This window comes from Balaenoptera acutorostrata, chromosome 7 (genome assembly GCF_949987535.1).
Source record: "Balaenoptera acutorostrata chromosome 7, mBalAcu1.1, whole genome shotgun sequence".
Taxonomy (NCBI): Eukaryota; Metazoa; Chordata; class Mammalia; order Artiodactyla; family Balaenopteridae; genus Balaenoptera; species Balaenoptera acutorostrata.
Genome location: NC_080070.1, coordinates 81996474 through 82018214, shown reverse-complemented (window position 1 = coordinate 82018214; position 21741 = coordinate 81996474). Strand labels below are relative to the sequence as shown.

Here is a 21741-nt window from a genome sequence, read left to right as displayed (position 1 = left end):
TGCAGCCAAATAAATAAAATTAAAAAAAAAAAAAAAAAAAGAATATCAGGATGATCAGGATGAAGGGAATAAGAGGACAGAGGATGAAAGTAAAGATAATGTTTGAACACAAAACTGGATACCATAAGGCACTGAAGAGCTACTCTAACTGGAGTATAAATTCAAAACTAAATTTCCTAGTGACCAAAAGAAAGAGGAAAGTATGATACATTCTGAGATCCAAGTGTCTCTAAAATATACTTTTAAAGTTACTTTCTGCATTACCATGTTACTTCATTTAATCAGATGTCCAGAGTCAGACTGGTCTCAGTGGGATAAAACAGATTGGGATCTGATTCCATAGATCTAGAAAGATATATGTTTAATTTTCAAAGATGTTCAGCATTCTCTTGGAAAATTAACAGAAGAGAGTTCTACGTGAAGCTCTAGATCCATTCTTATGATCACATAGCTGCTTTATATTTTCCCTTCATACAAAAGAAACTGTCTTTGCCATTGCAATGGAAAAAATGAAATTAATAAGCTATATTGCTAATTACTCCAGAACTAAAATACTGGGCATATGACATTATAAAAACATGCTTGTCAAAGTTCAAAAATGTAAGTTTTGAATACTTACCTGTAAATAGTTGTTAGTTTAGAAAAGATGAGAACACTTTTTAATAGACTGAAATAGAAACATCAAAACTACTAAACAGATGTTTCAAACGAGGCAAAGAGTTCACATACTTTAACGTTATGATAACAAGAAAAACAAAGAAATAATATTCATGTGAAACAAATCTGATGCTTTCAAAACATGTAAATAAAGACAGAATTGTAAACTTAGGGCTGTCACTGATCCCTATCATGGATTAGCTAGCATTGGTGAAGGCCAAGAAAATATGAGCCATCTAGCAAACAAGATGGTACAATGAAGATAAGATTTTGCTTCAAAAGTTTCCGAGTTTTGATTACATAATGCAACTGCAACATTAAAAGATGTACTTTGTGTACTCCACTTTTCTTTCTTTTGTTTTTACAAGAGAAGCTGTCTCCATAATGCATTGAATCATCAATAAAATTATGCTTTCATGGAGACTGTACAAATGTAGTATAGATGCAATGAACTCTAAGTTATCTGGAAGGAACTGCTGACTGATAAGTTAACTATGCCTCTTAGATTTCTCAACAATATTTAAATAACTTTGATGAATCTATCCTACTCAGTAGGCGGTCTGAAGATGAAGTTAAGAAGTGACAAATTTCTGGTATAAAGTTAAAAAAGAATTGAGAGAGTAAGTCAAATTCAAGTTTTGGAGTTTTACTGTCAACTTACATCCTCTCTTGAATTTTCTATAATAAACATGCACATTTGAGCATTATTTAAGCAGTCTATACAGTGCATAAAATTGATACTTTATTTTTAAGACACACAAACACACAAAAATAGTTTCCCTTAAGTAGAGAATGCTCAATGGAAGGATCAACAAAGATCAAGGGGGAAATAAATCTTCCATGCTTACCAAGGGATAAATGATGATGATGGTCTTATGGACCAGCAGCTTACTGGCCTGCATTACACCACTTTGGCATGGGCATGAAGAATATTTTACGTATTTTGGGATTGCTCTGAAACTGCCCCACTGGAGATTTATGAACTCCTTCCTAGAACCCAACTTTGTTTACGGTGTCTTTGGGATGCACATTGGTTTTGTCAGTAAGGAATAAAATCCAAAAGAACACATTCCAAGAAAATACTCATTTTGTTTGGTTTTGTTGAAAACTCATTCCAATGAAATTATAGTGCTCAGCACAAAATGAGGGCTTGGTTTTTCATGAAAAGATATTTTGTCCAAAGTACAGAGGTACTTAATAAGACTTTACTTGTATACGTTTTCATTTTGAGCTCTTTAATCAGAGGTCAATACATTTCCTGTAAAGGGCTATAAAGTAAAGATTTGGGGCTTCATATGTCATATGGTCTCTGTTATAACTATTCAACTTTGCAGTTGTAGCATGAAAACAGTCATAGACACCAGGTAAACAAATGAGCGTGGCAGTTTTCAAATAAAATTTTATTTATAAATGAGGCTGAGGGCCAGATTTGGCCCGCAGGTTGTACTTTGCCAACTTCTGTTTTAAATTATTGTCAAGGTTCCAAAGACTACTCTATTTTCAGGTTAAAAATAATATATTCCAAACTTAAAACATTCAAAATGAGAATCCTATTAACGTGAGCAGTTACACTAATCTGAGTAGCTTGAAGAAACTATGGCTTTCTTTGTCATGATAAGTGAAAATTACACACAGTGAACTAATAAATATTTAAATCTAAGCAAATCAATGCATATTTCAATTTTTCCTCAATTACTTAGTTTTATTTTGTTTAAAAAATTTTTTTAAAGATTTTTTTTTTTGATGTGGACCATTTTTAAAGTCTTTATTGAATTTGTTACAATATTGCTTCTATTTTACATTTTGGTTTTTTGGCCTTGGCATGTGGGATCTTAGCTCCCTGCCCAGTGATTGAACCCATACCCCCTGCATTGGAAGGCAGTCTTAACCACTGGACTGCCAGGGAAGTCCCTCAATTACTTCGTTTTAAAATATAGTGCTCATGCATTTTAGAGAAAGAGAAATATATAGAGAAATAATTCAATTGTCCAACCACATGCCTTAACAAGTATGGATGCCTTTCCTTTGGGATGTTACTCAGGATTAAATTTTTGCAATTATTCTGGAGGCTTGTAAATTCAAATACATCAAACTGCAGAAATTGAGACTTCATAAACTAGGGTATATCATTTTGGGGTGATTTAGTTGTGTTTCTAACAGTTTTGTCCTTTGCGATCACACAAACATACTTTATACCTCCTTCATAAAAGGAAGATTTGAGCTGTATTCCAAATTAAAATTATATGTAGAAATATATACGGCCACCTGATTTAAACAATTATAGAAGGCCTATGGAACAGCTAAACTAGGATTCTGTAAATGAAATAACCCTTATCCACATACATAAAATCTTTTTCTTTTCTCCTCAGTTCAGAGAATGAGGGTTCTTCCTCTTCCTTCTTAGAATCGACCCTGTCACTTCTGTAATGATATTCTCTCCCATACTCTTCATCTTGCTTCATCAATTAACTGCACAGTTTCTTCTTTATGGCTACTTCCCTTCAACCTCTAAACATGACCAAGTCACTGTTTTTCTTAAGCCAAAAAAGCAAAGCAGAAGTTCTTTCAACTCTCGTCTCCTATTGTTGACCTCTCTCGAACTTCTCACCTAAACCTTCCGGTCGAGAACACTATACGAACTGTTTCGAATCCCACACAGCCCCGTGCGTCAGCATCATTTCATCTGTTGCTAGATGGCTCCTGGCTTAACCATTCTACTGAACATTCTCACTAGAGCCTGAGCACTTATTTTCTGAATTTTTCAATGGGTGCTGTTTGTTACTTTGTCCTTATCCAATTCCTTTTCTCTGAGTTCTACTATACCACATCCCCAACTGCACCATCTCTACTTCCTCAAGCTATAGTACTCTAGTGGTACTTACCATTTGTGTACTTTGCATCAGTTACTTCATTTTATCTCTGTAATGCACATAATAATACTAACTACCGCAGAGAAATGTTGTAAGTTTTAAAAAAAAGTTACTACACATGAAGCACTTAGAACAGTACAGGGCACATAGTAAGCACTAAATGAATGTTAACTATAATTATGACTTGTTTCTCTAATGATTTTACTCTTCATCTTTTGGAGTTTTTTCTTCTCCTATTTTTTCCCTGTATGTGCGTTTTCCCCTTGCTTCTAGCTTTAGTTCACAATGCTTCTTATTTACTCCAAGCCTCCAAGGCAGGCTATGGCAGTTAGAGGCACCACTGCAGTGTAACTAAGGGTCTAGGGTTAAAACCAGAATACCTGGCTCAAATTCAGGCTGATTTCACAAGCTATGTGATATTATGCAAGTAACTCAATCTCTGTGCTTCATTTTCTTTATCTATAAAGTGGGGACAATAATTCTATCTATTTCATAAGGCTGTTGCAATGATTAAAAGTATTACTATAGGTAACGTTCTTAGGACAGTGCCTGGCACACAGTAAGCCATATTTAAGTATAGATGCTTGCTATATTATTCTTACTTTTATTATCTCCATGAATTGACTGCCTCTTTGCTAATGTCTCTCACACATCTCTTGCCATTCCAAATCTTTCCTTTGGGCTTTATATTCCCAGGCATGCATATACCAGAAGGACGGCTCTGTCCGCAAGCTTTACAGGAGCCCCAATTCAATATGGCCAAAATCAAACTCTTCCTTTCCTCCCTGTATTCTTAGAATCACATCACTGCACCATCAACCACACAAACACCCAAACCGGGAACATATGAATCACTTTTGATCATTTCTCTTTTAACTCAAATAACAAATGAACCCAATGTTATCTCATAAAACTTAAAACCTGTCTTCTCCCTTCCTACTACCACTGTTTAGTTTGATCAAAACTCTTTCATTTGACGAATGAAATACCTTCTTAAATGGTCTCCTTGACATCTTGCTTATCCTCCAAGCTGGTAAGCCAGTTTCTAGAATAATGTGTCTAAACAGTTTGTCTAAGGCATTCTCATTGGCTTATAGATAAAGTGAAATGGTTCCTTGGTGGATCTACTCATTTTGGCATCCTCATATCCTCCACAGATCTACACTGACCGTGTTGTTTGTCATCTCTAGCACATATGATTACACCTCTCCTTCTGCTAGTTGGCTTCTATTTATCCGTTAAGACACAGCTCAAATGACACCTCTGCCTTGGATCTTTTCCTAAGTGTCCATAGTGCCACCTCCACACCTGACCTGTCGGTTGAGACAATTTTCTTTTCCCATGGTTTCATACTACGTTGTAATGAACACAATATATTATAACTACCTGTTTACATAACCGTATCACTGTAAGCCTATAGGCTTCGAAAGGGCTAAGGCTATGATTTGTTCATCACCTATTAAGGTAGACTCTGAATGAATATTTATTGAATTCAAAACACTAATTTTAGACACTTGGGGAGGAGAACAGAAGGCTGAAAATGCATTCCATCTGAGATATTAAATATATTAAACAGCCTTCACAATTTTCAATAATACTGAAGAATATATGTGAAGCACTTGCTCTTATGTGTATGAGGCGGCCACATGCCCATCCTTTGACTTTGTAGGTGAAGGGCACACTGACAGTTAATGTTGTGTCATAGAACATAATGATGTATGTCCCTATCATCCCAATGACTACCTGCTTCCACCTTTATCTCCACACCCACATGCTACAGTCTTAATACAGTAACCAAAGTCATCTTTTTAAAACCAAATTTTGATCATATCATAGCTCTCCTGAAAACTACCCAATGGCTTTCTATTTAATTCAGAGCAAAAACTAAAGCCCTTTATAAGGGCCTACAAATCCCTGCATGAGCTGGTCCTTTACCTCACTTTTTGACTCAGTTTATTAGTTTCCCTATTGCTCTGTCTCCTCCAGCCACGTTGCCCTCCACTCTGATGTTCTTCTAATATATCAGGTGCCCTCCTGATGAAACAGGGCCTTTGCACCTGCTGTTCTCACTGTCCAGAAAGCCCTTATCTAACACTGTTACATGGCCTATTACCTCACCTCTGTCGAGTCATTTGTAAATGTCACTTTGTTGGTGAACTTCCTAGTAAGGCCTTCCATGACCACCCGTTTAATATTGCAACCTTTCCCTGCAAGTAATCTCTCTTGTATTCTTCTCCTTACCATCATCTGATACATTAAATGATGTTCTTATTTAGTCATATTATTAGTATTACTATCTTTCTCTGTTCTCCAGAGTACAAGTTTTATGAAAGCAGGACATAATAGATGCTCACTAAATAAGTTTCAAATAAATGAATAAAGTGTTATTTTAGTTAAAAACCAAGAAAATGAGGTAGAGTGCCAACAAAGCTGAAGCACAATGCTCCACTAAACTCTGATGGAAAAAAATATAGATATATATATACATATATATGTACATATATATACACACACACATATATATGACAACAGGAGCATTTTTCAGAAATCAAATTCCAGAACTGCTGCAGTGAACAGTTTTCCATTTGCCCCATGCTTGTCCCAGAGCATGTGAAACTGTATTTAGAATTCTGATTTCAGAAGATGGTGTGATTTAGTAGAAAGAACTAAGAGACCTGGATTTGAATCTGCCTCACTAGCTATGAGTAACCAGGAAAGTGATTAAACATTCTGTGTCTCAATGATCTCATCTATAAATACATTTTTAAGAACAAAATGGTACATTTTATAAAACGCAGATAGCAAATTCCTAGTTACTTGGCTGATGAATAAATGTGAAGCAGCTCAGCTTGGGAGTCAGGAATACCTGAGTTCAAACCTTGGGTCTGTAACTGACTTTATGAGCTCTACCTCTTTGAGTTTTAGTTTCTGCATTTGTAAGATGAGGATTCTTATGTCTAAGGTGCAGCTGTGAGATCCGAGAATAATAAGGTAAGGTGCCTACCCCAGTTCCTGTATACAGTAGATGCACATTAAAGAAAAGCCTCATCTCCCAAGTCCCTTCTATGAAGGCTTCTCCCCCAGGATGTCATAATCACAATGCACACCACAATTAACCAGGTCATCAAGCCAAGGGAAAATGCTCCCTTATGAAGTACTTATAAATTACTTATAAATTAGGCTTTCCATAAACATTTCTGGAATTAATAAAATGTTACATTTCATATGTGTTATTTAAGGAAGCAAGAAACTATAAAGTGCATATTCGAGAGAACTGCAGTGATCCAGTTTAGAAACCAGATAACTGAATTGCTAAAAGCTTTCTAGAAATTTGGTTATGGAGCATTTCTACGTATTAATTGGAGTAAAAACGTCATCCACCTGAATACATGATTTCTGGACAGCTCAGGAGAGTTGAGGGTGGATCTGTAAGTGGATTCCAGACTCAAAAATAGCAGTTCAATAAAAGGATAGACAATCAAAATTTTGCAGAAAGGCTATGGTCTGACCATGGCTTGTAGCGTCCAGGATGAGCCTTGACAGCCATTGTCAGGGATACTCTAAAAAAGCATACCCGCATGAGTTAAGAATTGGACTAGGTGAACTTAAACATCCTTTGCAATGGTCTAGATTTGATAATAAAATTATCTTATATGTCTTATAGTAACTATAATAAATGCAAAACTGGTCCAAACTCTAAACGCTAAAAAAACTCTAAACAGACTCTAAAAAACTCTGAAAGAATACACACGTAAAGTCATTTTGCTTTGTGTACACAGCACGCACATTTAGCTTTTGACGAAGTCAGCAACTGTGTGCTTTGTTTTGTTTTAGATTGTAAATAAATCAATATATACTGCTATGTCTATAGAATCAAGCACTACCTGATTATGATACAACTTGTCATGCATAGAGTAAACTCAAAATTTCGAGTATCAGTAAATATACCAGGGAAATTTGAATGTAGTTGAAAATAGGGACTAATATTTGGGGAAAAAGAAGTAGATTATATTAATATGATAAAGAAACTTAAAATTGAACACTACTGGATGCAGCATGTCAAAATGATTTGGTAAAGGTTTCCAAATGAGGCAGATTACAGTGAGTTCCAAATCAGAAACAGAACATACTGAGTGAAGAAAACTACTGATGAAAGAATTACTTCTCTGTCTTCTGAAGCCATTCAACTGGAGGAACGATAGAATATTCCCAAGTCCTCTCCTGCCAAGTCAGTTACAATGGAATTTAAAAACCAGTTTTATCTCAGATTTGTGCAATGGAAAATACTTCAGTACTAAATCAATAATTTATTTCAGTGCAATGTACTGTAACTTTTTTGGACACATATTTATTGTTATGATGTCATGAAAATTTAGGAGAATTTTCCTCTCCTGATTGCCTTTCTATATTATCTCTAATAGCCTTTGTTAAGTTGAGGTATCTTCCTCTCTAATAGCTATCCCAGGAACCTGGGATATAGAAATTTAGTCATCTCCCAGAATGTACTTTATGATTCTCGACCAAAAACATGTTGGAGTTTTAGTTTCACAACAGGCTAGGAAAAAAAAAGGCATAAAATGTCATTGTGCTCTACATGTAGAATCAGTCATTTAAACTTCCGATGACAAAGGTTTCGTCTCCAGAGTCAAAATGAGGTACAGACTTTCCTGACTCACTATCTTATGAATACCTATTAGCTGTCCTCTGTGTCCTAAGGCAGGTCTCTAGAATTTCTTCCCCTTATTCAACTTGTAACCCTTTCTTTACTAAGGACCATTTCCCCAGTATTCACCAAGTCTATCACCCTTTAATATAACCAAATTTTCTTCTATTTTCTATTTTTATAATTCCATTTTTGTAAAAATTAAGTTCAAAGCCCACATCAACAATGCTTTATCTGCCTTCCCTAAGCTTTATCTGCTTCACACCCTTGACCCCTCCCTACATAAAACCAGCTCCCTAGACCCGTGTGCATCTATATAGTGTTTGCCACCAGACTATTCTGTATGTGTGCTTTAAATGCTGCCTAGTCTTCCATCTATAAAAGCAGCCCAACTCGTTCCTCTCTCATTAGTTAGATAATTATAGAAATATAATCTCCACCACTAAACCTGCTTAGAAGGATAAAAGAGCTGATGCCTTTTTTTTGGACAACAGTGGAACCCCTGAGTTGATGTCTCACATATGATTTAATAGCTTTATCAACAACTGGTTTAATGTCGCTGCTACTGTTGTTTCAATTCTATTATCCATGTGTCTAAGATATATGTGATAACGGTGTTTAATTTCGCTATTTTTCTAAAACATTGCCTTGGGTGATACAATTTGATACTATAATTTTACAACATGACACTAAAATCATGAAGCCAAAAAAAGCTCCTAAGTTAAAATCTAATTCTAGGTTCCAAATTTTATTTATACATACATACATAATTTATTTATATATCTCTATAAATATAGATGTATATAAAAATCTACATGTGTATTTTAAAACCTTTATATATACATATACACATATACCTATACACATATATATTTATATGTATATAAATCACACATAATAAAAAAAACCCCACTTTTAAAATGACAGGTATAGCACAAGAGATTGTTTAATTTTTAAGTACCCAAATAAATCATCAACTATTTATTGATGGCACACTGTATGCAAGACACCACGGTGTGAATGTGCAGCTATGAATTACCTCCTCTTTTCTTGTGTCGTGTCCTTTCTGCACAAACCAGATAACTTTTGCTTGTAAAGATCGCGGGGTACATTCCAGCAAAGTACTGTTGTTCTCTATGCCATAGGCCAATCGCTCCTCAGTCGTATCCAAAACATCCCCTATAACATAAATGTTAACATCAGCCTTGAGACTTTGATTTTACTGGTAAACAATATTTTTTAAAGATTCTTTATTCAGACCCCTATAGCAAAGTGAATAACTTTTATTACTCACTGTTAATTTCTATACAGGAGTTATTTAGGGAGAGTAGCATACCAAAATCTAGGCATTAAAAAGGCACAGGAGGCTATGGAGTGAGACAGAAAGAAGTACCTGGAAGTTTGGTTCCAAAGGATGTAACAGTCAGATCAGTAAGAAGGTGCATCAGTGTTAAATTCATGGAAAATCAGTGGCAACATCCACTGATAAAGTGGGCAAGAGAAGGTGAGCACAAAACAATTAAGCAAGGCATAGAACTAAAATTCATGGTTACAACCAAAAGCAGAAAGCAGAAATCGAGGCGATATGGCACTACATAAACACAAGTGTGAGCGTTTTCTTGACAATGGACTGCACTTATCTAGATATGGGGCTCCTGAAGGAAGAAAAGAGTATGAAACTGAACTAAGGACTTTGTGAACCAGAGCTTCTTGATTATAATCTGTATTTTGGCCCAGAAAGGCTCTCACTGAACTTGAACTCAAATGGGCATACAGGCAAGTATACCTAACTGCAGTTTGGAATAAAAGCAAGTGGATTTATTCTTTGTTGTTTCAACCAAGATCAAATTCAGTACTAGATCCCAGGATTTTTTTTTTCTATGTCTGAGTCCTCCTTGCATTCAAAACTGACCCCTAAATTTCCCTAAAATTATAATGCCACCTTTCTCTAGCTAATATTCTCAGAGGCTTACATCTTGCATCAAATCCTCAATCAGCCTGGGGTCTAGCAAATTGATCCCGGACCACAATCTCTGGATCTGTGTATAAATACCTCTGGTCTCCCAATCATGGTGCCCCTTCCTCCTGTTGCTTCCTGGTGAGCGCAGCCTGTTCACCAACTACCATCATGGTGTAAAGAGTCAGGACGGTGTTTTTCTGTCTTGTCTGACTTCTTTACATTTGTCTACAGCTAAAATTTTCTCTCTTCCTTTACACCTTGGACCACCTACCACCTTTCATCAGAAACCCAGTGAAAGAGTCGAAGTTTTTCACTTTATTCTCTCCAAAGCTTAGCAGGTGACTTGATTCAAGTTAGATCACTCTTGATAAAATTACTGTAAGTTATAAAAACACAGTGAAGATATTCCCAGGGTTGAACTGGTGAAATAAATCCTGCAAATCACTGTGGCATCTGCCACCTAAAGTATGCAGCATTTTTCTTCTAGGAGTCCTCTTCTTGAATTCTAACAATAAAGCTTGGTGGGTAGATAAAACGTTTTCCTAATTAGGAAAGATTATATATCAAATGCACAAAATCTTAACTACATGGAAAACCAGAATACTTTCAGGAACATTGTTCTAGTGTGTATCAATCACAAAGAAAACAAGGACCCTTTTTAAGAAGCTGGCAGTTTATCTTCAATGCACACTCTAAGAAACCCATGGCAATCGATTTTCTATGGATTACCGACAAACTGCTGTCCAAAGCACTGCTGAGCTGCATTTCCATGCCGAACATCTTGTCTGCGGAATCGCCTGAAAGTAAGTAAATGCATTTAGGAGATGTTCAGATTTCAATGTTCCAGACTTTAAAAGATAGCCAACCGCATTAAAGTTTCAAGTAGTATTCTGCTACTGAAAAAATTGATCAGTCATACGAAACCAGGATAAAAACCAAGTTTCATAGTTTTCCATATTTCCATTGAATGTTATTCAATGGATAAGATCTATAGAAAACTGTTTTTTAAATCGTCACATGAGTTTGATTATAATTCCAGAAGGTTCTCTTTACATTTCGTTAAGAATTTAGTTAAACAAGAAGTCTTCTAGTTCAAAATGAGTGTCTTGGGTGGTAAAGAATGTGTGCAGATAAAGACAGTGGGATTTGAAGCAGACTACCTATTTGAGTAAAAATGCATAAAATTCCTATCTATATTAAAGTGCATTAAGTAAAGGTATTTGGATCCAAATATTTTGTTCTACAGCCATCATGATCAATATGATTGCTAATAAAAATAAACTAATAATATACTCAATTTACTTTTATTCAGTTATAACATTTAGAAAGTATATGCCTCTATTGAATGTGATGGTGCATTTACCTATTTAACAGGATGTCTTACATATAGTGGAACTCAAGAAATATTGTATTTCTCCTCAATTTGCCTCTAATAGGCAAATACGCTTCTAGTATATTTTCATGTTTTATAGTTCGCTTAGACATATAATTGACAAATGACAATATTCTTTACCCATGGAAAAAGAATTCCAGAATATATACCATGTTCCAAATTTGTAAGCATTGTTCTCAAGAATTAAACAATAGAAATTATCATTATTAGTACTGGGAAGCTAAAATCAAGATCTTCAGCATATTAATTCAGATTTGAGATAAAAACAGAAGTATTACATAAAGGCAGAAAATACTACTTGCTTCCCTAAATCATGGCATATCTTCAAGACTGAGGGAAAACCAGAAGGCAAAACAGAAGTTTTACCCCAGAGGGAAATGGGTGAGACTTCCAGAGTGATAAAGAGATGCTTTAATCATATGCAATGATCAAATCTGGAAAAGGGAACCAGATTCAAATCCCAATGGCACTACTCATGTGCTGCAGGAACTTATACATATCCCTCGCCTTTCCTGGTTCTGTGTCCTCCTTGGTAAAATAAAGTTGGGCTAAATGACCCCTAAATTCCACTCTCAATTTTTTTTTTTTTTTCATTCTAGGTTTTCCTCATGGTCACCAAATAGTGATATTGGAAAGTTATTTCAAGAGATGGAGTGCTTTCTCACACATGAGTTCAGATCCTAGTTAAGAACTCAATGCTTAAACAACCATTTAAGTATTTCCCTATATTGAAAGCTAGGACAGATGAATATTTCCAATCGATTTTTAGGATTATGACCTGTGTGCGAAAGCATGTTTAAAAAAAGATAGACTGTTGATTAGAAAACCTGACCTAAAGACCTGAGATTTTACAAAGTTAAGATTAAAACTGCCACATGGATCATTCTACTGAGCTAAACTGAAAATAAACATTGACAGAAAAGTAAGGAGCAAAATTTAAAAGTTTTATGCCTCTATATTATTTTATACTAGCGTTAACATCTATTATACAACTGATAGCAGCTCTAGATGAGAATAAAAGGCTGTTGTTAATTCCTCACTTCATTGAGTATTGCTTTGGTATTGGGAATCCCAAGCCTGCTGAGCAATAATGAATAATGGAACAGGAATAAATCAGTGAAATGGGAAATAGGTTCCACTTTGCAGAAATGATATTGTATCATATTTATTATACAGATGATGTGAGAATAAAGGGAACTACAATCAGCTAATACTAGATAAGCACTGTGGATAGATGTACAAAAATTTTGTTTAAAATCACTGGAAACATGCATTTAAAAAGAAAGATATCACATTCTCCAATAAAGTTTCAGTTCATTTTATACTATCCTAAAAGAGCTGTTCTTTACTTCAGCATTTAAAAAAGAGTGTATTAAAAGCAAGAGTTTTAGAAAGGTTAAGCAAAGTTGTCTTTTATTCTCAAAGTCGCATATTTTTCTTATATTTCTTGCCTCTTGGAAACTTTTAAAGAGAATGCTGGAAATAGACAGAATACAAGAGCAAGGGGGAAGAAAAAGACCTAGCTCTAGAAATTATAGTGTATTTTGGAAGACTATTTTAAACAAGTGGTTTGAATTGCGAAGTAATGTTTTTCCTCTGTTGACTCATTTTCACTCCGTGAACAGAAGAGTATTTATTTTAATGACCAGTTTTCAATTTCTGCTGCTAGTCAGATCTGAAGCAAAAACGATCTGCTATAAAAGCAAACTATTTTCCCTTTATGTCTGGAACTTATCCAAAAAGTTCTCCTCCAGGGGTGGGTGACGGTTCACAAGAGTGACACTACTGGAGGATCTGCATTACATGTCACTGAACTGAACTAATTCACTTGAGTATGGCTCCTGACTCCAGCGTCTCACTCCTTCCTGTCTATGATTTTGCCCTCATTTAACTTTTTCTAAATAACTCTTTTTGTCCACCCTTTTAAATACTATCTTACAAACTTGTGCATGTACAATCTTACAAGATGCACTGTATACCAAGACATACTTAGCTATGGAAACTGCTCAGTTAAAATTCTTCATCGCTCTTGCATGCCTAATACAAAACCTTGCTATTCGGAAGTATTTGATGCAAGGCTTGTAAACATATTGATTGTTGCTAAAAACAACAGGGTAAATAACTTTGTTACTTTTGGTAAAACTACCTTTCTGCCCTTAGATCCTACCACTTCACTCCTAACCTATGGAACTACACGGCTTTCCCAGAACATTCTGTGCCTCTGTACAAACAATTAATTCTCTTTAGCTGGAATCTCCTTATATCTCTACCTTTAAGACTGAGCTCAAAGGTTGGGTTCTTTTGAGAATTAAATAATGTGTTATGTGTATTGCACTTAGTCCAGTACCTTACACATACTAAGTGCTTAGTGGTGAGCTATCATCCCTATTTACAATTCCATTCTCCACTTCAGGTTCTGATTTCCTACAGACAGGGGGCTGTGATTGTTTCTTCATACCCCTTGAACACAGTACAGAAACTGGCTGAATGAGTGAATAAATCATAAAACAATATTTTCAATTAATAACATGGCTATATTCCTCAAGAATTGTTTTCAACTATCAATAAGCACTTGTACAAAATCAATTAACTCACTCTATTCTTTAATACAGTTGGTAAATTATAAAGTTCACAAATGCCCTCTCAAAGCATCTTTTTACTATCTGCTTAGTATACCTTTAAACACTCAATGGAATGTTAACTTAGCTAAGGTCAAATTAACAAAAATTTGAATTAGTGACTAAGTTTTTTTAAAAATGAGATTCTACTATACATGTAAACTTAGAAAAATAACAACTGTATTAAATTACATTAAATTCGATTTTGAAAAAGGTTTAAAGAAAAGTAGCCCAAAGTGAAAGAGCAAGAGTAAATGAAATTAATAAAAGTTGCTTTTCAGTAGGGAAACTGTATATGAGTCTATATTTTTGCTTTATATTATCTTTAGTCACTTTATCAAGTGAAAAAGATAATTGCTTATTCTATAATAAAAATATTTTCCCTTATTTTTCTCCCCAAAGAATGCACAATTTCTTCTGACTTGAGTGAAGAAAGATCCTTATTCTTTAAAATACTTTCTGTACCTCAAGGTCTCCTGTTCAAAGAATCCCAGGATTTACCTCCTCTAACAAGTGGCAATGACCCCACTGAATTGTAGATATTAGAGTTTGGAGGTCTTTAAGTACCTTTCATTTGTGTTGAATTAAATCACACATTTCATTAATTATACAGGTCATGCATTTGCCTAGGAGTTAAAATATTCACTTTCAAAATGAAATAAATGAAGACCAGCTGGTCGGGAGGACACAGGGCAAATGCAGGATGTATTTTAGAATTTATTTATTTATTTTCCTTTTAAGTCTTTGAATTCCTCATGTGTGGGGTGGCTAGCCATTTCCACATTTTACGTTTATCTAAACTGGTTTCATGTCTTGCAGCAAAAGTTTCAGGAGGGGGAAGAGCTGATTCAAACCCGGAGGAAAAATAAAACCCCGGCAGCCTGCTCAGCCCAGGCTCTACACAATAATTAATGGGAGTTATTTTTCAGTAAAATGTGGAGTTTTCAAAACTTATATTATGAACAAAATAGGACTATGATGATTAGGAGGTTGGGATTAACGTATAAACATTACTATATATAAAATAGATAATCAACAAGGACCTACTGTATAGCACAGGGAACTCTACTCAATACTCTGTAATAACCTACATGGGAAAGGAATCTGAAAAAGAATAGATATACCTAAAGTCTATGTACACCTGAATCAAGTTGCTGTACACCTGAAATAAACACAACATTGTAAATCAACTATACTCCAATATAAAAACAAAAAAAACAAAGTTACTTTGGAATAAATGAAAAATCACTAAAAAGAAACAAACAAGCAAAAAAAAACCACGGTTATTTTCATAGAATGGGTACAAAAAGAAAATAGTGTTAGGTTTGTTTCTCTAAATCAGGGAAAGATTCCATGGAAGACTCTGTCTCACCGTTTTGCATGTGTGCCTGTTGGGTAATACCGGGAGCAGGATATGCCATCCCAGGCGCAGTAAGGGTCTCGAGCCAGGCAGCAGTCTGCACAAGCACTTCCATACATGTCACACTGATGGAATCTGACTTGGGCCACGGCAGAAGCAGATCCAATATAGAGCTGTTGCTACAGACATCAAGGAAGAGAGAGGCCACTGGTAGAAATGGACAGAATTCTCACTGAGCTCTTACACCTGGATTTTCACATTCCTACACAATCGCCTCTGTGGATACTCACTTAAATGACTGCAGTTACTCAAGACAGATAATGGAACACTGATACTTTCATTTTCTCCAAGATCTGAAACACTTTTACAGGCTTGGATGCATGAGTAATAAAATTGCTAGAGCAAGGCTGACAAAAATCTCAAGAAGTTGACTATTTTTTTCATTATCTAAGTAGAGTCTTTTGTCATCTAACATTGTAGGTCTTTTTAAAAGATCTATAGGAATGTCCAGTAAGAGACTGGAAAAGTAAATGGTCTTTTTTGCATTTTTAATTGAGATACAACTGACATATAACATTATATTAGTTTCAGCTGTATAACATAATGATTCGATATTTGTATATATTGTGAAATGATCACAATCAGTCTACTTCACCGCCCTCATCACACACTACAAACCTACAAATTTTTTTTGTGATGAAAACTTTTAAGATCTACTCTCTTAGCAGCTTTCAAATACACAATACAGTATTGTTAACTATAATCACCATGCTGTACATTATATCACCGGGACTTACTTATTTTATAACTAAAAGTTTGCACCTTTTGATAACCTTCACCCATTTCACCCAGCCCCCTGCCTCTGGTAACTACCAATCTGCTCTCTGTATCTATGAGCTTGTTTTTGTTGCTGCTGTTGTTGTTTGCCAATAGTTCACATATAAGTGAGATTATATGGTATTTGTCTTTCTCTGACTTATTTCACTTAGCATAATGCCCTCAAGGTTTATTCATGTTGTCACAAATGGGAGGATTTCTTCCTTTTTTATGGCTGAATAATACTCCATTGTGTGTATATATATGTATGTATATATGTATGTGGGGGTGTGTGTGTGTGTGTATATATATATACATATATAATTTATTTATACAGTCATTCATAGATGGACACTTAGTTCATTTCCATGTCTTGGCTATTGTAAACAATCCTTCAATGAACATGGGGGTGCATATACCTTCTTGAGTTAGTGTTTTTGTTTCCTTTGGATAAATACCCAGAAGTAGAATTGCTAGATCATATGGCAGTTCTATTTTTAATTTTTTGAGGAACCTCCATTCTGTTTTCCATAGTGGCTGCACCAATTTACATTCCCACCAACAGTGCACATTGACATATAACATGTAGAAAAGTGATGTAGATACATATAGAATGATGTGGAATAAACTGTAAGATATGTTATTAAGTAAAAAGTAGAAGTAGCAGAACAATCAACATCACATGTTCCCATTTGCGTAAACATAAACGGTTATTTATAAATAAATGAGGCAATATATGCAACAACTACTTCTGAAGAAATTTACACCAGAAGCTGGTTCCAGTAAAGTAGAAAAGAGGTTTGTGTTTCATTGTACACTCTTTTGTATTACCATCATTACCATTGTTTTTTGCAAAAACATTACCAAATAAAAATCATGGAATAAGGTCCTATCATGGTTGTAGAGGTAAACCTACTCTTTTCTATCTTTCTAAAAACAGAAAATGCAGAAATCTATTACCTGTAAACCACTATGTATTTTTGTCAGAATAAAACTGTAACTTGTTAATATATAAGCACACATACTTAAGCTTTCTATCTTTTGACCTTATCTGATGTATAGAACACACACACACACACACACACACACACACACACACATACAACTTACTCTCTTTGATGAAATCTCCATAGAAATAATAGGAACTGGATCCTGAAAAATTAAAAAAATATGTTTCCTTTTTAGGAATAAAAATATAGAAACATACCTTAGTGTGGTTATAAATTACCTGAAATCATACTAGGTATGTGAGTTGTTTCCTGCCAAGCAGTCTACAGCTTTCATTTTAGTAAATCAAAAGGAAAATACACTTAAATAAAATATAGCCTTCTTTTAAAAAATATTTTCTAGTAGAGTAGGACAAAATGTGCATGAGAAAAGTAGTGAATAATCTAAGCATCTTATAGTTTGTCTCTGGATTACAATTTTTGTGTTTGCATTTGAATATTACTCATGCTCTGGAAACTCAAATATCCTTAAATAAAATAATAAGGTCAGAGTGTTCTTTCTTATAAAGAAAGTTGAACCATTAGAAGTAAAACACTTACGTCTTTGAATAGGTCTTATTGCCAATAAACCATGTGATCTTTCATTGTTTTAACCCAGGCCTAAACAAAATACTTTTCTGTTAGAGTTCAATCTCCATGAACCCAGAACGCTTTGAAAAAGATGCACTGTCATCATCACTGTCTTAGAATTGCACCAGAGGAAGGATGAATCTACAGGATAGTCTGAGAGCCTATGTGCAATTCTAGGTATGGTGACTGAGACGACAGTGTCTCTAAGGACACCACAAACTCAGTCAATTCTGCAAGTGGAGAAGCCATAGGCAAATGGGATCCGCTCTGTGGATAATTACCCTTCAAACAATTACTTTTTGAAAGAGAAAAACTGATCCTCTCTATTAAATCTTTTAAAATATTTTAAACTACAGACCATTTATGCAGGCATGCATTTATTCATTCAGAACACAATGTTTCTTAAGGGTTTATATGAACAAGACATTGTGATGAATGTGGTTAATATGAGAGATATGATTCCTAACGTGAAATGAAATCTTACAGAGGTCCAATATGCAAAATAAACAAAAGCATAGCTGCTCTGGTTGAGATAAGAATGTGGTTAACTTTGTGCATAGCTATGGGGAATCTAATCTCCAGAAGAGCCAACGTGAAATACACTGTTTCTCATCAAAAATGTTTTCATCTACATTCATCACCTACATACACAATCTTCATTACTTGCAGATTGTGTTCTTGCACATTTGCTTACTTGCCAAAATTTATTTGTAACTCCAATATCAATACTTGTGGTGTTTCGCGGTCATTCACAGACGTGTGTGCTCAGAATGGCAAAAACTCTTGAGTTGCCCAACGTGTACATTCCCAGATGACGTCGTTCAAGGTGACACCCTGCCTTCTTGTTTCAGCTCTCATATTGTAAACAGGTATCCTTTTCATGGTCTATTTAGTGCCCCATTTTCATACTGTTGTGCTTTTTGTTAGTGATTGTGCTGATTAAAAGGCCCCTAAGCATAGTGCTGAAGTGCTGTCTCGTGTTCCTAAGCTCCAAAAGACTGCGACGTGCCTTATGAAGAAAACATGTTTTAAATAAGCCTTGTTCAGGCATTAGTTATAGTGCTGTTAGCCATAAGTTCAATGTTAAGTAATCAACTATGTATACTAACTAAGGTGTCTTTAAACAGAAACACACATAAAACAAGGTTATGTATCGAAAAGTTGACAAAAATGTCGTGACTAGAGACTCTCAGGAACCTAACCCTATAGCTCCCCTAGGAGCAATGATTACTAATTAATTCAGCATTCAGGGTGACTTCAAAGACGGTAAGTGCCACAAATGTTGAGACTTACTGTGTGTGTGTGTTTGTGTGTGTCTGTGTGTGAATATGTACAATTGTTTGTGTCATGTCTAATCTTTCCATTATCGTTTTGTAGTTTTCTCTCTTTTAGTAAATTCTCTGTGTAAACTGCACGCCATAAAAAAGCAGTCTACTTACCATACCACAAAGTCCACAACATGAAATCTACTGCTATTTTTTCACTGTCTATATCGATAGTAAATTTGTTCAAGATGATACATTGCAATAATGATTCTAGAATTCATTTGTGGGATAAGTGTCTTTTCTTTATGTCACAGTTCATACAATGAAATTCTTTTCATGCTCGGTAAATACTGGCCTCTTCGTCTGAACAGTCTATGACAATCAAACAGATGTATCAGAATTTTAAATCATTCTTCAATTCATTCTGAATTCACAATATACCTGTTAGAAAAAAACTGATGTAATGTTTTTCCTATTTATAACTCACTTGCAACTGTCTGTAATACATAAATGTTGGCTATATTTTTTACTAAAAATACCTTGAATATCTGAAGTTCTTCTAGAATTACTTCTTCCATTGATTCTGTTTCTTGATTATAAATCGTGATTACTTTCAGCACGATTCCATTATCTGTGAGAAAACAAAAGAGATAAACTAGAAGCTTTGTCACAATCTGGTTTTCAAACAAGTAAAAACCATGGAGAGACTATAAATTCAAATAAGATTTGAAATCTAGATGTACAAAACATTTAATCATTGCTAGTGCAAACAATATGACTACTTATATATTCATATTCATTGTTTCAAAAATTTGATTCAAAAATCCAGTTAAAGGTTCAGAAATCAAAATGTCTTTTGGAATTAATGAAGTATAAGACAGATGGCAAATTATTCTAGCTTCTTCTGTGATGTATGATAAAAGAAAATTTTTTACCTAAAGCTACCTTCCCTGTAAGAAACTATACCTTTAATCTTATGGAACCTTCCAAGCAACACACTATGGAAATTTATATATATATTTATATATATATATATATATATATATATATATAAATATAAATATAGATAGATAGGCATATAGATAGAATATGTTTATATCTATATATACTTTTATTTTTTCCTTCCAGTTTTAATGAGATATAATTGACATACAGCACTGTATAAGTTTAAGGCATACAGCATAATTATTTGACTTACATACATCATGAAATGATTATCACAATAAGTGAACATCCATCATCTCATATAGACACAAAATAAAAAGAATTTTTTTCCTTGTGATGAGAACTCCTAGAATTTACTCTCTTAAAAAGTTTCACGTATAACATACAGCACTGTTAATTATATTAATCATGGTGTACATTATATCCTTAGTACATATTTATCTCATAACTGGAAGTATGTATCTTTGACAACCTTCATCCAATTCTCCCACCCCTCACCTCCAGTAACCACAAATTTGGTTATATACACTTTTAATAAAAATTTCAAGCATACACTATTGAGAGAATAGTATGATGAGTCCTCCTGTACAAACCATTTAGCTTCCATAATTATCAATAATTTTATAAATTTATATTCACCTTTTAAAACTCCACATTATTTTTATTATTCCTGATATTCTGAGCTTGTTATTTCTAATGAAAAATTTAATAAGACACTAATTTGCTTGTAAGAAAGATTTGGTGTAGTGGCTAGAAATAACTTAGGGAAAAAAAGCATGTTGGAGGTTCTGATCCAAGAGTTTCTATGGTATTTAAGCAATTTGTTTAAAAATTATGAAATCTTGCGGTTGGGTTAATAAAATTTGATTAAAATAAAACTAATAACAATTACCTGGTATCATACATTAAAAGGAACAAAAATTATCATATCAAGCACACATTATAAATATCCCACAATTATTATATAGAGTAAAAGGCAAAGATGAAACTCAAATTATCAATTTGCAACCAGTGATTTTGCAATAAGGTCTATATAGCATTAAAGCAAGTGTCTGATAAATTTGGGGAAAAATAACTATTTTGTGGGATTTTCCAATGCTGTACTCATCACACATTTATCAAATATGCTCTTTGTGCTGAAAAACTGTGGTTCAATATAACAATATCTTTAAGTTAAACATAGGTTACAAGAGAGTGTAAGTATATACCTGATATTTCTGGAATTCTCTCAAATAGCTTTGGTCAATCTAATAAAAAAGTATTTCTGAAAACATTCTTGGACTTATATATGACTTCTCATTTAAAAATAACATACTTTTTTCTATGATTAACTTTATCAAATATTACTCTTGCTTATGGAATTCTTTTTTTTTTTTTTTAACTCTGTTGGATATCACTATAAGTGAATTCATGGCCAGGTAACTTTAACTTTGTTAAAGAAATCTGATGCTTTGTTAATCTTGAACCCACAGTGTAGAGCACATTACTAACCTCCTAAAATAAATGAATAAAATACAGCCTGCACCAGAGATCAATTTCTGGAAATCCGATTAATATCTCCTTACTTAAATCTTTGATTTTTCAGAAAGCATGACTGGAAAAGCTCAAGCACCAATA

At 34.3% G+C, this 21741-nt stretch overlaps 1 protein-coding gene across 1 annotated transcript in view; it reads right to left on the bottom strand.

The window, feature by feature from the left end:
- The window catches only part of SEMA3E (semaphorin 3E), a 266308-nt gene that overhangs the window by 9559 nt on the left and 235008 nt on the right, over nt 1-21741 (bottom strand). Inside the window, exons 12-16 of the mRNA XM_007170272.2 lie at nt 19719-19810; nt 17448-17489; nt 15534-15700; nt 10880-10947; nt 9230-9369 (exon numbers count right to left, since the gene is read on the bottom strand). Of these exons, the coding sequence (XP_007170334.1) occupies nt 9230-9369; nt 10880-10947; nt 15534-15700; nt 17448-17489; nt 19719-19810 (509 nt within the window). The remainder of the gene's footprint in view (nt 1-9229; nt 9370-10879; nt 10948-15533; nt 15701-17447; nt 17490-19718; nt 19811-21741) is intronic.